General features: G+C 43.2%; 1 protein-coding gene across 3 annotated transcripts in view; it reads left to right on the forward strand.

The window, feature by feature from the left end:
• Positions 1-1,582: 1,582 nt before the first annotated feature.
• Positions 1,583-19,026, forward strand: part of TMEM106C (transmembrane protein 106C) — an 18,059-nt gene continuing 615 nt past the window's right edge. The window contains exons 1-9 of one of the 3 annotated variants that reach the window (XM_060762835.2): positions 1,583-1,718; positions 9,372-9,594; positions 9,895-9,958; positions 10,817-10,976; positions 11,071-11,211; positions 11,338-11,387; positions 15,431-15,484; positions 17,925-18,141; positions 18,244-19,026. The exon at positions 18,244-19,026 is cut by the window's right edge and continues 615 nt beyond it. In XM_060762835.2, coding sequence (XP_060618818.2) covers positions 9,411-9,594; positions 9,895-9,958; positions 10,817-10,976; positions 11,071-11,211; positions 11,338-11,387; positions 15,431-15,484; positions 17,925-18,135 — 864 coding nt within the window. In that variant the 5' untranslated portion in view covers positions 1,583-1,718; positions 9,372-9,410 and the 3' untranslated portion in view covers positions 18,136-18,141; positions 18,244-19,026. Of the gene's footprint in view, positions 1,719-9,371; positions 9,595-9,894; positions 9,959-10,816; positions 10,977-11,070; positions 11,212-11,337; positions 11,388-15,430; positions 15,485-17,924 lie in introns of all 3 variants that reach the window. The other 2 variants (XM_060762833.2, XM_060762834.2) reach the window with 2 other exon arrangements.

Here is a 19,026-nt window from a genome sequence, read left to right on the forward strand (position 1 = left end):
AGAAGTTCAAGTTTATCATGTTGGGTATGTGTGCCAAGTTTGGTCCAGATCCATTATCACTGGGGTGCACAGTGGTCTCTGAATATGGGTGAATTACAACTCTTATTGAAGAGGGTCAGTCCCCCAAACCACATCTGAATGTAAAGTTGGGCATGGTGAGTATGTGTGACAAATTTGGTCCAGATCCACTGTCAGGGCCCTTCCACACAGCCCTATATTCCAGAATATCAAGGCAGAAAATCCCACAATATATGCTTTCAACTGGGTTATCTGAATCCACACTCAGATAATGTGGGATTTTCTGCCTTGATGTTCTGGGATATTACTTACTTACTTACTTACTTAGGCAATCCCTCGTTGTCCGAGTAGGATTGCCTTCCAAGGTCGGTGTTCTGGCGGTGGGTCCATAGGTGACTGTGGAGCTCTATTCTTGATCTGCATGTTCTCCCGCAGGAAGGGCATTGGTTTCCAGGTGGAAAGTGGTCCCAGTTGGGGTTGGTTTCACATGCCTTCCACTTAGCACGTTTCTCTCTTTCACCCTCCATTCATACCTCTTCAAATTCTACAGCACTGCTGGTCACAGCTGACCTCCAGCTGGAGTGCTCAGGGGGCCAGGGCTTCCCAGTTCTCAGTGTCTATGACAGAGTTTTTAAGGTTGGCTTTGAGCCCATCTTTAAATCTCTTTTCCTGCCCATCAACATACCATTTTCCATTCTTGAGTTCAGAGGCGAGCAACTGCTTTGGGAGACAGTGGTCGGGCATCTGGACAATGTGGCCGGTCCAGCGGAGTTGATGTTGGAAGACCATCACTTCAATGCTGGTGGTCTTTGCTTCTTCCAGCATGCTGATATTTTTCCGCTTGTCTTCCCAAGAGATTTGCAGGACTTTCCAGAGGCAGTATTGATGGAATCATTCTACGAGTTGCATGTGACATCTGTAGACAGTCCACGTCTCGAAGGCGTATAGCAGGTTGGGAGGACAATAGCTTTATAAACAAGCACCTCGGTATCCCGTCCTCAAACTCTCATTGTTTCATTTGGAAAAAATGCTGCACTCGCAGAACTCAGGCGGTGTTGTATTTTGGTGGCGGAAATGGTCAACATTTTCTACCTTGATATTCTGGGATACAGGGCTGTGTGGAAGGGCCCTGAGTCCACACTCAGATATTGTGGGATTTTCTGCCTTGATATTCTGGGATACAGGGCTGTGTGGAAGGGCCCTGAGTCCACACTGTGGGATTTTCTGCCTTGATATTCTGGGATACAGGGCTGTGTGGAAGGGCCCTGAGTCCACACTGTGGGGTTTTTCTGCCTTGATATTCTGGGATACAGGGCTGTGTGGAAGGGCCCTGAGGGCTCTCAACCAGGGAACGCCTAGGCCTCACTAAACTACAAACCCCAGAGTGCCATTGGGCGTTGCCATGGCAGCTAACGAGGACGCATAACTCTGGCATAATGTCATCTGATAGGCCTCACTCGTGATCTCCCTGCCGTCAGCGCCCCGCCTCTTGTCACGCATGCGCACCAAAGAGCAGCGCTCCCTTTAGGACGAGGAGCCCGTAGATTAGGAGCCTTGATCTCGGCCCGCGAGGGGGCGTGGCTGCATGATGACCCCGCCCCCTTATTGTGACGCCACACCCAGAGCCTGAATGAAGCGCCGGCTTGATCGCAATTAGCAGTGCAGCGGCGTCGGCGGGAGGCTGTGCGAGGTGAGGCGGGGTAAGACACTTCGGATCCAGTTTGGAGTCGGGAGCCCAAAAGGGAGCATTTCCAGTGGGGCGGTGTTGCAGTCTCCTCGATCGCTTTTGCCTCGGCTGCACTGCCGAATTAATGCACTTCGATGCCACTTTAAACCTGCCAGGGCTCAATGCTATGGAATCTAATAATAATATAGTCAGAGAAGGGTCAAGAAAGGCCTGGTCAAAGGGCAGCTCCTTGGACTCCACAGCGTTGATCCAAGTGGTGCCAAACTGCATTGATGCCACAGTGTAGGCAATACTATTCTTAGATGCAACCTTGAACTCCAACATTGAGGTTGAAGGTTGAGTCAGGACTTGAAAGCAGCTTTTCCCATCCTGGCTTGCCCTTCCCACTCTCTCCAACCCCAGAAGGAAGCCTGTCTTGGCTAAAAGGCATATTATGTAACTCTTGTTGTGTTTTAGTTGTTTAAAGTCGTTTTTATTCATTTTTCGGCTTATTTCCCATATGTTCCCATCTTCTTTGGTCTCTGTACAGAAGAAGGAACGCTCCTCTTTATTTAAAATCCGAGGAAGTGGTGTTTTATGCAGTTGTTTACAGTTTGGGCCAATGGCCAAGTTGGCTTTCTGAAGCAGCCAATCAAAACATTGGATTGGTTAGACTTTCCAAACATTGCTATTTATTTATTTATTTATGACATTTCTATGCCACCCTTCTCACCCCAAAGGGGACTCAGAGTTTATGATTTCCCACAGGATGTTTTAAGCCTGATAGTGTCCAGAGGAGGGCGACTAAAATGATCAAGGGTCTGGAGAACAAGCCCTATGAGGAGCGGCTTAGGGAACTGGGCATGTTTAGCCTGAAGAAGAGAAGGCTGAGAGTCTAGTGTCTAGATCCAGGGAAGTAATGCTACCCCTCTATTCTGCCTTGGTTAGACCATACCTGGAATATTGTATCCAATATTGTATACAATAATATCACATATTGATTGTATGTGATATTATGGTTGGAAACCGGTCTGAGTCCCTCAAGAGAGGTGAGAAGGTCGGTATACAAAACTTTTAAATAAATAAATAAATAATTCTGGGCGACATGATTGAAGAGAGATATTGACAAGCTGGAAAGTGTCCAGAGGAGGGTGACTAAAATGATCAAGGGTCTGGAGAACAAGCCCTATGAGGAGCGGCTTAAGGAGCTGGGCATGTTTAGCCTGAAGAAGAGAAGGCTGAGAGGGGATATGCTAACCATGTATAAATATGTGAGAGGACGTCACAGGGAGGAGGGAGCAAGCCTCTTTTCTGCTTCCCTGGAGACTAGGACGCGGAACAATGGCTTCAAACTACAAGAAAGGAAATTCCACCTGAACATTAGGAAAAACTTCCTGACTGTGAGAGCCGTTCAGCAGTGGAACTCTCTGCCCCGGAGTGTGGTGGAGGCTCCTTCTTTGGAAGCTTTTAAACAGAGGCTGGATGGCCATCTGTCGGGGGTGCTTTGAATGCAATATTCCTGCCTCTTGGCAGGGGGTTGGACTGGATGGCCCATGAGGTCTCTTCCAACTCTATGATTCTATGACTCAGGTTGTCAGGTCAGAATTAACTCTGTTGTTGTTTTTGTTCAGGCTGAGACTTGGCCAAGGTCACCCAGTGGGTTTCTATGGCTCAGCATGGATCCAAACCCTGGTCTCCAGAATCCAATGACGCTATATAACAAATTTGATTTTTTTTCTGTTCCTGGTTGGAAAGACTTATTTCCTGTTTAATTGTGCATTACTTCCTTTGAAAGTAGTTGTTATACTCTCGAAACTTTGTTTTTGTGGCTGCCACAAACTTTGTTGTATTGATTGAGACTCTATGACAGGCATGGACAAACTTGGGCCTTCCAAGTGTTTTGGACTTTTTAAAGACTTCACAACTTTGGAATTTATTCTCTGAGAATTGCATGCGGAGATTTTCTGTACAGGAAAAAAAAGTCTTAGAAGATAATTTCAGTTGGAAAAAGGTGTCATAAGGTTGTGCCTATTAGTAAGAGCACTAGGGGGACAAAAGCACACACAGATATTACTGTATGGGACTATGATCTGAGATAATTGTCAATACAATGATGTATAGGAGGTATCTAACTCCTGAAAGACTTTCTAAAATGTATAAAAACGCATCAAACAAATGTTGGAAATGTGATCAGAAGCTAGGGGCACGTGGTGAACATGTAATAAAGGCCACAAATTGGAATGAAATGAGCATATTGGTAGAGAATATCAAACAAAACAAAAATAAGTCAGAGAAAACTCAATTCTATTGACTGGAAGGATGACGGCTCACCTTAATAAGAATTATGGAACAATGCTTTAGTATGTAACTATAGCCGTGAGAATTATTTATGCTCCAAGATGAAAAGATCCAATCATATCAGAGAGAGAGAGAGAAAGAGAAAGATAATTGTGGAAGTTGAAGTCCAAAACACCTGGACGGCCCAAGTTTTATGAGATACTAGATATCTCCTGCCACACGTTGCTGTGGCCCAGCCTGGTGATCTGGAAAATAAAGTAATGAGAAAGGGTTGGTTTCTAATATATGTAATGTCTTTCTGCTTGTGGGTAAACAGTATTTCTTGCTGTTTCTTTGTCAGTGTTGATGTGGAGAGTGTCTGGTTTGGCTACTCTGGAACATGCAACATATAATTGTCCTTCTTTAGGGGTCCCTTTCAAATCTATGATACTATATCTGGGTGTGTGTGAATCATATCTATCTATATCTACAGCTGGATGGCTCTTTGTCAGGAGTGTTTTGATTACGTTTTCTTCCCCTGGTGAAGGCAGTTGGACTGGATGGCCTTAAGTATTTTCTGTTGGTTATGGGGGTTCTATGTGGGAAGTTTGCCTCAATTCTGTCATTGGTGGGGTTCAGAATGCTCTTTGATTGTAGGTGAACTATAAATCCCAGTAACTACAACTCCCAAAATGTCAAGGTCTATTTCCCCCCAATTCCATCTGTGTTCATATTTGTGCATATGGAATATTCGTTCCAAGTTTGGTCCAGATCCATCATTGTTTGAGTCCACAACGCTCTCTGAATGTAGGTGAACTACAACTCCCAAACTCAAGGTCAATGCCCACCAAACCCTTCTAGTGTTTTCTGTTGGTCACGGGAGTCCTGTATGCCACGTTTGGTTCAATTCCATCATTGGTGGAATTCAGAATGCTCTTTGATTGTAGGTTAACTATAAATCCCAGCAACTACAACTCTCAAATGACAAAATCAATTTTTTGAGTGATGGTCACTTATTGAGTTGTTAGCCGTATTCTGTCCAAATTTGGTGTCAATTCCCCCAGTGGTTTTTTAGTTCTGTTAATCCCACAAACGAACATTACATTTTTATTTATATAGATTCATTGAAAACCTATAGCAAAATGTGCTGCAGGATGTTCTGCAATAACAAAGTTTTTGTAGTTTATTTATTCTTCATCATTTTTTATAATAGGACCAATTAGGAAATGGCATTTATAACCTAGGAACAAAAATTGTGTTACATAGGGCCCTTCCACACAGCCCTCTATCCCAGAATATCAAGGCAGAAAATCCCACAATATCTGCTTTGAACTGGGTTGTTGGAGTCCACACTGTAGGATTTTCTGCATTGATATTCTGGGATAGAGGGCTGTGTGGAAGGGTCCTAAGTGTCATCAAACCATCATCCTGGCTTTCTAGTACTGACTATTCCAGGCCTGACCCACTCCCTTATGATGTCACAGTGTACTGGTCCTTATGACATTCTAGGGTGGCTGTCACAATGGACAGCCCCAGTGATGTCAGTAAGCATAGTGCATATGGCGGCATCCACATTTGCATACAGGAACTACCACAGGTACGCCTCTCCAATCTGGATCAGGTGTCCTCAAACTACGGCCCTGAAGCTGTTTGGGCCTTCAGCTCCCAGAATTCCTGGCAATTAAACAAGCTCGTTAGGACTTCTGGGAGTTGGAGGCCCAAACAGCTGGAGGGCCACAGTTAGATCATCTGGAGAGGCCCTGCTCTCGATCCCACCGCCATTGCAAATGTGACTGGTGGAGATGAGGAACAGGGCTTTCTCTGCAGTAGCCCCCTGTCTGTGGAACTCCGTCCCCAGGGACATCAGATTAGCCACCTCCCTCCTATCTTTCAGGACAGGAGGGAGGTGGCCAATCTGATGTCCCTGGGGACGCAGTTCCTCGAGGGGGGGGGGCACTGCAGAGAAGGCCCTGTCCCTCATCTCCACCAGGATACCAGATCAAGAGAGTAGCCGGACTGATCCCTAACTATTCTAGCATTTTATATCCACTTTTGATTGGTTTACAGGAGCCCCTGGTGGCAAAATGGCTTAAACCCTTGTGCCAGCAGGACTGCTGACCGAAAAGTCAGCAGTTTGAATCCGGGGAGTGGGGTGAGCTCCCATCTGTCAGCTCCAGCTTTCCATGCGGGGACATGAGAGAAGCCTCCCACAGGATAGTAAAACATCCGGGCATCCCCTGGGCAACGTCTCTGCAGACGGCCAACTCTCTCACACCAGAAGCCATGGGAAATGTTGAAAATGTCCCAGTGAAATATTTACTTTCTCAAGATGAGCTAAATGCTTTGTAACAGACAGAAGATTTTGCTCTCATGATGTATGAAATGTCTACAGAATTTTCTGTTTCCTATATGGCACAAACCTAGCATTGTTGTGCTCAAATAGGAGAGAATGCATATGAGCCCTTCCACACAGCCATATAACCTAGAATACCAAGGCAGAAAATCCCACAATATCTGCTTAGAACTGGAATATCTGAGTCCACACTACCATATATCCCATTTTAAAGCAGATAATCTGGGGTTTTGTTCAGATGTGTGGAAGAGGCCTTAGTTTCCAGGGTTCTCTTTAGTATAGGAAGGCAACAGATTGTGGGAAGCTGCTTTTTGCCGTGTTGAAGAGCAAGGCCTTGATATGGACGTACGAAAAAATATGCTTGATTCTCAATAGCTCTCGCAGAGGGATTTCCATAAGCAGGCTTAGCTCTCAACCTGGCAATGTCCCTGATAAACAGGATCACGCAGTCAACAAAACAAATGAAACTTTGCAGTTCAACAGAGGAATTGCAAACACAATATATTAATTCAACCTGAATGCTTTTTTGGGGGATAGCCACATTTCAGCATTAAACAAACTGACCTCTCTAGGATGGGTGTTTCAGAGTTCTCTCCCATGAATACATTTTGAGCATCAGGGTGACAGTCCAGAGAGCTGTTGCTGCTGAATGGAGCATGTAAGCGTCTCAATTTGGAAAAGAACTCATAGAAAGATATCTTTACAAATTTGTTTTGTTTATGTTTAGCTTATTAAAATGGTAAATAAAACTGGTCTGTCTTAAGACACTCCTGGGTGTCAAAATAATAATAATAATAATAATAATAATAATAATAATAATAATAATATGGATCTGCGCGCATCATTCGAAAATACATCACACAGTCCTTGGGAAGTGTTCGACTTGTGATTTTGTGATATGAAATCCAGCATATAGATCTCGTTTGCTGTGTCATACTGTGCTTATGTGTCAGTAAAATAATAATAATAATACTTTATTTATACCCTGCCACCATTTCCCCAAGGGAACTCGAGGCAGCTTACAGGAGGCCAAGCCCAACAGTTACAACAATGCAAATATACAACATAAAAAAATACAGCAATAAAATATAATGAAAATAATACAAAAATACAAAGTAAACACACAATGCAATATAAAATCACAATAATTGAACACAGTGGGCAGGGCCAGTTGCAAAGATTAAAAGGCTTAAAAACACTGAGTGAAATGAGCAATGTAGTGTATCCAGAAGGAGGTTCCGGTGGGATGAAACAATGGGGTTTAATTGCACTAGAGGGTGAAACAAAGTGGGGAAATATGTTTAAATACAGAATATTGTGCCAGTGAAACCACGGGTGGTCTTTCAGTAACAAGGTTTTCATCATCCTCATTGAAGCCAAAGTTCAAAATGAGGTGATGTCAGTACAGAGCTGCCATCAGCTGGCAGGAAATTCCATGTAACATGCTCTAATACACTCCAGAAGTGTTTTTAAACAGGCTTTGGGTCTGTTCTGAACCTGCATGGGTGCTTCTCTTGATATCTTCAGGAACATAAGTAGTTGATAAAGGAGAAGATATGCTCTTTGGACTGAGGAAACAGGGCAAACTGAGATCCAGTGATTCTTTAACAGCACTGTGGTGAAATGGCCCATACTACAGCATAGAAACATTAATATTTTTTACATCACAGCTGCCCTACTTCCTCAACTCATGTGGTCCTGGTTTTGACAATACTGAAAGTAGTGGTGCAAAAAAACCCAACAAAAAACCTTCTTCATACTCCACTCCAGTGTGATTGCTGCATCATGCACCAATTTCGATGCACTTCTGAAAGGCATTGAAAGTCGTCATTTGGATTGCCTCACGTGGGACTGCCTGTAACAAAAGGTTGGCTCTCCCTTATAGAGAAATCAATACTCCAAAACCCGAAATCTTTCATCAGCTGTCTACGTCTGCCTTTGGGAAAGGGGGCCAGTTACACATCCAGTGCCCACTATGGTCCCTTCTACACTTCCAATTAACCCAGATTATTAAAGCAGGTAATCCGCATTATCTCCTTTGAATTGGATTATATGAGCCTACACTGCCATATAATCCAATTTGCATCAGATAATCTGGATTTTATATGGCAGTGTAGAAAGGGCCCAAGTTTTTCCTCAAGGAGCCCTGATGAGGGAAGCAAAAAATGGGAATCGGGAAGACTTATCAACATAAAGTTCATGGCATGCGCCCCCTTTAAATGATCATTATTTTCAGAAGGGAACAAAGCCCCATCCAGATGGGCCAGATGCCTAAACCTATAACAAGGGAACTTTGCTTCTGCCAGAGTGCTGATATGTATATTGTGATGTGTTGAGGGCTCTGCTAAAGCACAGAAAGTGGAATTGGGTTCTGTAGTTAGATTTCTGCCATTCTTCATTTTCTTGTGCTTGTCTTCTTGAGTCTTGAACTCTTGTTGTTGTGGTGTGCCTTGAAGTCATTTCTGATTTATGGTGACCCTACAGCAAAACCTATCATGGGACGTTCCTTACTGGATTTATTCAGACTGTATTTACCTCTGTCTTCCTTAGAGGCTGAGAGCATGTGACTCACCCAAGGGCACCCACTGAGTTTCCATGGCTATGTTAGGACTTGAACTTAGGTCTCCAGAGTTGTAGTCCAGCACTCAAACCACTACACCAGCTCCCTCCAACTTTGGATGGTAGCAATAAGAGATGCAGTGTTTACATCCTTGTCATGTTGGAACAAAGGTGAAGTGAGGACGTTGTACATCTGCCTGTTTTGTCCAAGTCCCATAATCTTTCTTTAATTATTGTTATTGCATGGTACAGAATTATCTGACTGGAGAGATGTGGCCCATGTGATAGAGCAGTAGTTCTCAACCTGGGGTCCCCAGATGTTTTGGCCTTCAACTCCCAGAAATCCTAACAGCTGGTAAACTGGCTGATATTTCTGAGAGTTGTAGGCCAAAACACTTGGGGACCCACAGGTTGAGAACTACTATGATAGCGTCTGCTTTTGAAGTATGAGCAGGAATAAGTTTTAAAAACACTCTTTGGCTCCATCCTTCATTCCAGGACCTGTAGGGGTTCTTCCCCTCCCCACCAGCCGTCCCAATGGGGTCTTCACATTCTGTGGGCACGAGCCCCTCTTGCTCCAGGCAACCAAAAGAGGAGGAGGAAGACTTGCTTGAACACAAGGACCGGGAGGAAGACATTGCCAGGTTCCCCTATGTGGAATTCACTGGCCAAGACAGCATCACCTGTCCTTCCTGCCAAGGCACTGGCTGCATCCCAACAGGTAAATCTCTTCCTAGTATAATTGGCCTTTCTTTGTTTCCAGGAAAGGATGAGTCCCCTCCAGCAGTGATTCTCAAACTAGGTCTACCGTGAGTGTTTAGGACTTCATCTTCCAGAATGCCTGAGGATTGGTCATGTGATGTCTGGGAGCTGAGGTCCTAAACAATGGAAGGATTAAACATGGAAAAACATTGTTCCACAGCACAAAGAACTGGTGTGGTGAAGTGGTTATAGAATAGATTCACAGTAATAACATGGAAAATGTGTAATCATGTTGTTGTTTTCTTTTCTTTTCTTTTAGACCAAGTGAATGAAATAGTGGCTGTGATACCATACCACGACCAGAGATTAAAACCTCAAAGGACGTAAGTAGAAAAGAAAACTAAGACTCCATTTTTGAGCTATCAACATTTCAAATAAAGATTTGGAAGAGAATACCTTACTGAAAAATGTCTTCTCATGGGCACTATTGAATCTGATTACAGTCGACCTTCCACGCTTGCAGATTTAATCAGTATGTTTTCTCTAGGAATATCTAGGTCCTTCAGTTTGGTTTTATGATCAGCTTCCAAACGAAGTTAACCTCTTCTTAAAATTTAATGAGCATCAAGAAGGATGGGGAACCTCTTTCCGCCTGGGGGCCAAATGCACTTTTGCAAACATTTTCAAAGATCACATTCAAGTGCTGGATGGGTCAAAAGGCAAAAAAATGGGTTGGCGAATACTGGCATAGTTTAACTTCAGGCTATTGTCTACTAAGTTTTAAAAAAATCTATATGTTTATTAATGTTTTATCAATACAAAATATATGATTATACAATCTTTAAAGACAATAGTTTCCCTTTGTATACATCAATTTAAACTGATTTCCCCCTCAAAGTTCATGTGGCCACCATGGCTGCATGGAGCACAGTTACCTTCCTGCAGAAGCAGTTGATCTTCTCATATTTGCATGTTTTTGAACTGCTAGGTTGGCAGAAGCTGGGGCTAACAGCAGGAGCTCACTCTGTTCCCCAGATTCAAGTTCAGCAGCTCAACTGTTTAATCCGCTGGGCCACCAGGGGGCCCCTCATTGAATGTACGGAGGCCATATTATCCTTGATGAAGAGTGACCTGTTTTCCAGTTCCTTTAGGAAACTTCCTGGTTAGGAAATGAGAAATCTGTGAACAGGAGCTGAATGTAGGAAGGAAGTCAGCTGAACAACTGGTTTGCTCCTTTGCAGGAAATTGTACGTCATGGTGTCCGTGCTGCTCTGCCTTTTGGTGTCAGGGCTGGTGGTCTTCTTTCTCTTTCCACATTCGGTTCTTGTGGACGACAATGGCATCAAGGTGGTTACAGTCTGGTTTGATGAAAAGAACTCCCTTGTCGTCCTCGCCATCACGGTAACAACCAATTGTATTTACCGTACTTAACTGTATATACGACATGTTGGAGATGTGTGCTTTCAGTGTTGTGTGTCCTCTCTTTGCTTTTTAGGCTACTCTCCGGATCAGAAACTCCAATTTCTACTCAGTCGCCGTGACCAGCTTGGCCAGCCAAGTGCAGTACATGAATACTGTGGTTGGGACACAGCAGATTAACAACGTCACCAACATCCAGCCTTTAAGTGACCAGCTGGTACACACAGCTTTCTAATTCATTAGAAATTCAGAGTGGGATGGAGAAGGGGAAAAGACATCACATTCTTTTAAGAAATATGACTTAATGGATATTGTTTACATCTTGCATTTTGTGTCTTTCTAGGTGAATTTCACAGTGAAGGCTGAAATGGGTGGACCATTTTCCTATGTATAGTAAGGACTTACTTATTTTTGAACCATAGCTAAGCTCCACAATGTTTTACCCCGATGTGGTGGCTATTTCTCTCCTTACTGGCTCCCTTAAGTAATTTGCTGCCTTCTTTCTGTTGGAGGACTACATAGATTTCCTCAGTACCTAGAACCTGAACATATTCGGAGCACCAATTTTGACAATGGATTCTGGGAAATATCACTATCGCACATTGTATCTCAAACCTTGGAAAATCATGTCTTCCCTTATCTTTGGCCAAACCTGAAAGATTTTCAGTTGTATGCTTCTGCCAGCCAAACCAAAATATGCTTCACCTTCTTGGCCATTCCAGGTTTGCGTCATCCCATTTCATTTCTGTAATATGTTTGCAGCAAAGTGAGTGCCCAGTAGGCATACATTGTGAATAATCAAATATTTAATGGAATTTCTGTGAGTTTTCCTGGTTGTATGGCATTGTTCCAGAAGCATTCTCTCCTGACATTTCACCCCCGTCTATGGCAGGCATCTTCAAAGGTTGTGAGGTCTGTTGGAAACTAGGCAAGTAGGGTTTATATATCTGTGGAAAGTCCAGGATGGGAGAAATACCTCTTGTCTGTTTGAGGCAAGTGTGAATGTTGCAGCTAGCTACCTTGATTAGCATTGAATAGCCTTGCAGCTTCAAAGCTTGGCTGCTCCCTACCTGGACGACTCATACAGGAGTAGGGCAACTATGTCAAATCCCATATTTTCTCTCTATTATGCTTTCATTGCTTGTTTAATGATGGCCTTCACAGCTGCTATTAGAGGTATCTTATTAGCTGCCTATTGAGTAGACTTTCCCAGTGACACACCAGGCTGGAGGCAATTCCCCAGCAGCAGAGCAGAACTTCCAGTTTTGCTTACCTGTCCAGGGTTGCAAAAATCCTGGTGGATTGAACTGATGCTTTGTAGTTGAACGTATGTGGCTGGTCTGCTCATGTTTTGCTGTTCAGTATTTGATAGGGTACAACATTTTGTACAGGTTCTCTTATGCATTTGGATAGTTGCTTCAAGTAGTGCTTCGATGTCGAAGTGCACACAGGTTGGAATCCTCTTGTTTAGCCTTCACTAAAGCAGACCCGTTGAATTAGTAGAATTGACCTAGATATTGAAGATATTGAAGAGCCGCCATGCCCAGTTATAGAGAGCAAGACATTATATAAAAGTTTTCCATTCAAATCTCCTGTGCCCTCCCCCAAGTCAACTTTGCTATGATTGGTTCTGATGTCAGCGAGCCGGGAGGAGCAGCCGGGGGCTGGTGCGGCTCGTCCAATGAGAGCCCGAGCCGCACCGGCCACTCAGCCAATGGTGTACAAGGAGGCATGGCAACAGTAGAAACAAAGGAAAATAGTTGCTTGATGGCGGGATAATGAGTGCCCCATCCCAGATCCTATTGAGAAGCAACCTAGGTGATTGCTGTAAGCCCTCAAGCCCGACCTAGCTATTGATATAGAGAATCACAGAGAAGCCATTGAAATACACAAGCATGTGGACAATTTCAACAGAAAGGAGGAAACCATAAAAATGAACAAATTCTGGCTACTAGTATTAAAAAACTCTAAAATTACAACAGCACAACAACAGAGAGAAAACAAACAGGGACATCTAATCACTTCTCAACAAAAGTTTGCTCCAGGCACTGTCAGGCCATTATATGCTAATCAAGGTGGTCAGTTCACACCTAGCTCTAGCAGACAAGAGTCCTTTGTCCCACCCTGGTTATTCCACAGATATATAAACCCTTTTTCCTAGTTCCAACAGACCTCACTACCTCTGAGGATGCTTGCCATAGATGCAGGAAAAACGTCAGGAGAGAATGCCTCTAGACCATGGCCATATAGCCAGAAAAAACCTACAGCAACCTATTGATATAGAGTTTTGAAATAACATTTCTGTCTGGCCCCTCAGAGCCAGACCATTGTTTAAAAGTACAGAAATACTGGTTTCATGATGGGATCTTGTGGATCCATTCTTCTGGGAAGGGAAGCATCATGGTTAGAGGAACAGCGACATCCCCTTCTCCTTGCAGAGGGGAAATATCCTTTGTGAAAAGTGATTAAAGTGTCCAAAAGATTACCCAATTCTTAAGTGGTCTGATCCTCCGAGGTTTTAAAAAAGGGGCCATCAAGCTATTGTCTATATCAGGGATCGTCAAACTAAGGCCCGAGGGCCATATACGGCCCTCCAAGGTCATTTACCCGGCCCTTGCTCAGGGTCAACCTAAGTCTGAAATGACTTGAAAGCACACAACAACAACAACAATCTCATCAGCCAAAAGCAGGCCCACACTTCCCATTGAAATACTAATAAGTTTCTATTTGTTACAATTGTTCTTCATTTTTGTATTATTGTATTGCTTTGAAAGCGTTTTTTTGCACTACAAATAAGATATGTGCAGCATGCATAGAAATTCATTCATGCTTTTTTCAAACTATAATCCGGCCCTCCAACAATTTGAGGGACTGTGACCTGGCCCTCTGTTTAAAAAGTTTGAGGACCCCTAGTCTATATTGTGAAATGCTTGAGAGTCCATTTAACAAAATGCAGACCCAGGGCAGCTCATGGCACCTGAGTCAGGAAGAGCTGGCCAGAGTTCATAAAAAAGGTTACCTTGCCTCAGATTTTATACATCTAAATAAATAAGAATGTAATGTTCGCTTGTGGGATTAACATAACTCAAAACCACTGGGTGAATTGACACCAAATTTGGACACAATACACCTATCAGGCCAACGAGTGACTATCACTCATAAAAATGCTGAAAAATACAGTAGAAGAGACTTTAAAAGCCAAAAAACAAAAATTACATTACAACGCATGCACAAAACCATATATATATACGCAAACACACATACCCACAAATATATACACACACATATACATACACAAAATACATATACACGGACTGGACCACAGCAATGCATAGCTGGGGATGGCTAGTACATATATGAAATTATTGGGGACATGGGGCATATTCAGGGGTTCGTAAAAGGATCAGGGGGCATGCAGGGTTGGGAAGAGATGGGTCCTTGTTGTGGTTGTTAGTTCTTCTGCAGAGTGGCCAAAACATAACTCTTATTATATCATTCCAGCCAGATGTCCTTGGCAAAACTATGAATACCCTGATTATGAACTATCTTTTATGGGGGGGGGGGGTCATCTCCAACTACCGTAGGGCCTATTACACAGTCCAACCAATTTTTTGTGGTCTTGTTTTGTAGCTCTCTTCCTGTGGTTATTTGGGGCACTACTTCTGAAAATTGCACTGGATAGACCTCACCACTTCAACTTTCTTAGATATGGTTATCATGGCACTGTATCTCAAAATCTAGAGCTGATGGGGGAAGCTCTAGATTTTGGAATCAGCAGGTCAAATATGCCCAGGGCTAACATTAAGGCACCAATATTGAAGGTTAGATGTATGTGTTTATGTGCCATCCTGTGTGGCTATTTCATGACTTTCGCAGAGCATTCTTAGGCAAAGAATACTTGAGGTGCTTTTGCCTGTTCCTTCCTCTCAAATATAGCCCAGAACCCCTGGCATTCCATGGTGGCTCCCCATCCAAGTACTAACCATGACTGACCCTGCTTTGCTTCCAAGATGAGTCTGAACCTGGAGCCTTTGGGCTTCATTATCTACATTACTTCGGTCAAAAAGTTCCGCAGTCCAGCAGTAGTTGTGGCTGGAGCCAAGAGTATGTGGAGCGCATGTCAAAACAGGTGGCCTTTTCAAGTCTGGTGCCTCCTACGTTTTCTCATGCTGCAATGAAGAAGAAACATTTGTGCCACCGCCAGGCCTTTCCCAACATGTTATTATTGAGCGTGCTTGTGATGACTTGGGTACTGGCAGAAAAGCCTCGGGCAGGAGAGGAAGATAAACTTGATCTTGTCAGCCAAATTCAATCAACTTGTGAAAAACACCGTAATAGGAGATGATAGTTTTGTAGTGCGATCAACATGTTGGTGTTCATTTTGAGTACTTAACAAGTTTCTTGACCATTTCCCTCTGTTTCTTGGTCTCTTCCAGTTTCTTTTGTACGCTACCCAAGATCAGAGTGCACAACATCGTGATTTTCATGAGGTATGCATTTTGCTGCAGAATGGGATTAGTCCTGGGAGCAGCCCATAAGTGACATTTCATGTCAATACAAATCTCCCAGATGGGGTCCCATTGTCTTAGTGTGGTGGATAAAATGGTGGCGCTCTCAGAAGGAAATAACTTGAAGAAAATATGTAAGTCAAGATTTATTTACTTTTATCTATATAGAACTTTTATACTCTGTGTTGCCCAGGGAGTTATTGGGAAAGCTAGCCACCTACTTTCTCCCTTCTCCAGCTTTGAGAGGTCCTACCTCACCATGTCTCCATGTCAATACCCTGCCAATGGTGGGCAGGCTGTTTCTGTGTCTCTTTTCTCCCTTCTCATACTCATGTCAGTTTTATTTCCCAGTGACATCACAAAGGGCCACTTCACTTAGCAACAGCATTACACGACAAACAGACAGGCAGGCAGACATTTACAATGACTGTCAGATGTGTCCATAGTTAAAGGTAAAGGTTTCCCTTGACATTAAGTCTAGTTGTGTCCGACTCTCGGGGTTGATGCTCATCTCAATTTCTAGGAAGGAAGGAAAAAAAGAGAAGGGGAGAAAAGATGTATGTGAAAAATAGATGAAAGAAAGAGCCTGCTCATCATTACTAGTGGCCGGCCCACTACTCTGGCTGGCCCAGTTTTCATAATGTTTTGATGTATTGTTACTGTTATTGTTTATTCTGCTTAACTGTTTTTAATTTGCTTTAGGTATTGTATTGTTGTATTGTGTTCTGAGACCTCGGCCTATGTAAGCCGCATCGAGTCCTTCGGGAGATGCTAGCGAGGTACAAATAAAGTAATAATAATAATAATAATAATAATAATAATAATAATAATAATGAGTTGCCATGGAGACATTGTGAAGCAGGCTTCTTCAGAGCTGGAGAAGGGAAAAAGTAGGTGGGCAGCTGTTCCAACAACACCTGGACAATGCTGGGTATATAAGCAGTACCGGAGCAGTACCTATTGATCTACTCACATTTGTATGTTTTCGAACTGCTAGATTGGCAGAAGCAGAGGCTAATAGCGGGAGCTAACCCTGTCCCATGGACTTTAACCACTGACCTTCTGGTCAGCAAGTGGTTTGACCCGCTGCACCACCGCAGCCCCTTGGGTATATATACTAGTGCTAAAATAAATCCCAAATTTACCAGACAATTCAGACTTTGGAATTCAAGAAGTCTTAATTCGAAAACCTTTTAATGTAAATTCTGTTGGCCTGGGAAGACGAAGCCCTGAAGCCCAGTTGCTGAATCTTGCTGCACTTCCCCCTTTGGTTCTTAGTCTTTGGGATCTCCTGGAGGAGAAAAATCATTTTTCATAGGAATCCTTTTCCAAATGTGTATGAGCAAATGCTTGACAAAATGTATGGCTGCCAAATTTCAATAATTGACAACATTATATCTAAATAAATAAATAATAAAAACCTTATTTGTAGACCGCCCCATCTCCCGGAAAAGACTCAGGTTGTTGTTGTTTTCAGTACAACTACCAGAGTCCCTAAGCCAGTGTAGCTACAGATTCTGCAAAAGGAACTTTTTCCAGGTTATTTTCAGGCAAGTTCTCTTTGTTGTTGTTTTCGTTTTTGTTCTCAAAAACATGTTGGCAGGTTTCATTTGAGCATTTTTGTAAAATTGAGGCTTGGTGTGCTAGGCACACTCGCCTTACCCAATCAGCTAGTGCTTGTATAAAAATTCAGGATGATCCCAGACAAACAGCATTGTGCAACTATTTATCCTTCTATTCTTAAATGTTTTCTCCCTGATAAGAAGAAGAAAAAAGTCACAAGAGGCTACAAATTGAAGAAGGCAGTGTTTTCTGGACCCTGATTAATGAGGCAGGGCAACTGCATAAGGCAAAAGACTCACCTAGAAGTATCCTGAATCCAGAATGTTGTCCTTCAGGCCCTATCTTTAGCACAGCAAGTTATTCACCAAGCTGCAATAATCTTGCCAACCATAAGGTTGATAGTTTGAAGCCCAGGTCATGGTGAGCGCCTGACCTTTCAGCCCAGCTTCTGCCAACCTAGCAGTTTAGAAAAAAATATGTGAGTAGATAAATAGGAACTGCATTAAAAATGGCGAGGTATTTTAGGCAGGAGGTTTCGATCAGAAAAAGGAAGTTTATGAACAAAGAAATGTGTTGACAAGGAGATGGAGCGACAGCACCCCCCAGTGGTCGCAACCGAGCACAGCCTCCAGAGGTGCCATATGGTGAGAAAAAGCCCAAATATACCTTTATCTGTTGTCTGTCTTGTTATTGTACAACCGGCATTGAATGTTTGCCGTATATGTGTTCTGTGATCCGCCCTGAGTTCTCTTTGGGGTGAAAAAGGCAGAATATGAATACTGTAAATAAGTAAATAAATTTCATTTAAGGACAGTGTACAGTCTTTGTTCTCTAAATACTATTTTCTTTTTGCCTTCAGGACTTCAGTGAAGATCTCATACATTGGACACATAACTCAGAGCTCCTTGGAGACATATCATTATGTGGACTGCGGTGCAAATTTCACGGCCGCCCATACTGGCCCTTGGCCTCCAACACCAGAAGATGCAGCTCAAGGGAAGAACAACATAAACCCCTTAACATATGTCATTAATGAGAACAAGTCGGGTTCGGGTTCTCCTGCTATGTAAACTGAGGTCTGCTTGCTGTGGGATTTCTTTTTCATTTGGGAGGAAAGACAAGGGTGTGCAGCCCTTGCTAGAATGGGAAGGATGCCCAAAGCTGTATTTTGTCAACAGATGGACTGCGGTGTGATGGATTTGAAGAGGATCTGTTTCATTTCTCCTTGTGAACCCACACAAACATGTACACACCTGCTACACTGGCTTTGGAAAGCCAGTGCTAATTTTATTTTCCCCCAGTTGGTCGTCTTTCCTTGAATCTCTCATCTTCTCTTCCCAATGAGGTAAGGACACATATCTCAATATTTTATCCCTTGTTCTGCTAGAAGGAAATAATTCCCAAGTTGAGGCCTGTAACTTGAAAGGGACTTCTCACCAAAGGTGGAATTGAGAGACTTTTGAACTTGCTTCTCATGACGGGGTGTTATAACCCCTGGCTTATTGTCAAAGGGAAAATAACAGGATATTTTTTGTACTGGGATGGACGACTTGTGGCCATTCAGATGCAGTTGTATTACACCCTCCATCAGCCCTTGCTACCACAATTTGTAACAGGGATGATGGGGGTTGATCCAACATCATCTGGAAGGCCGTAGCTTGCTCATTTCTGCTGTATTGCGAACCTCGCTGTCACTGTTACAGCCCAGTTATGAAAGGTAAATCCAGTATATCCAGCTGGGCATTTCATGGATGTCAGTATTTACACTACACTTGATTGTATCAATGGTGTGTTAGGCACGCCACTTTGAAAGGCACATTGTTGACTTGAGCTTCCAGCAATTGTTTAGGGATTGTTTGGAGTTTTTTTCCTTGCTTTTAAGAATGATGAAAGCGTCAGATCTCCAGATCTTTGTGTTAAAGGAAACTCGCATGCTGTGAACACATTTCTATCTTGGTTCC

Source organism: Anolis sagrei, chromosome 2 (genome assembly GCF_037176765.1).
Source record: "Anolis sagrei isolate rAnoSag1 chromosome 2, rAnoSag1.mat, whole genome shotgun sequence".
Classification (NCBI taxonomy): domain Eukaryota; kingdom Metazoa; phylum Chordata; class Lepidosauria; order Squamata; family Dactyloidae; genus Anolis; species Anolis sagrei.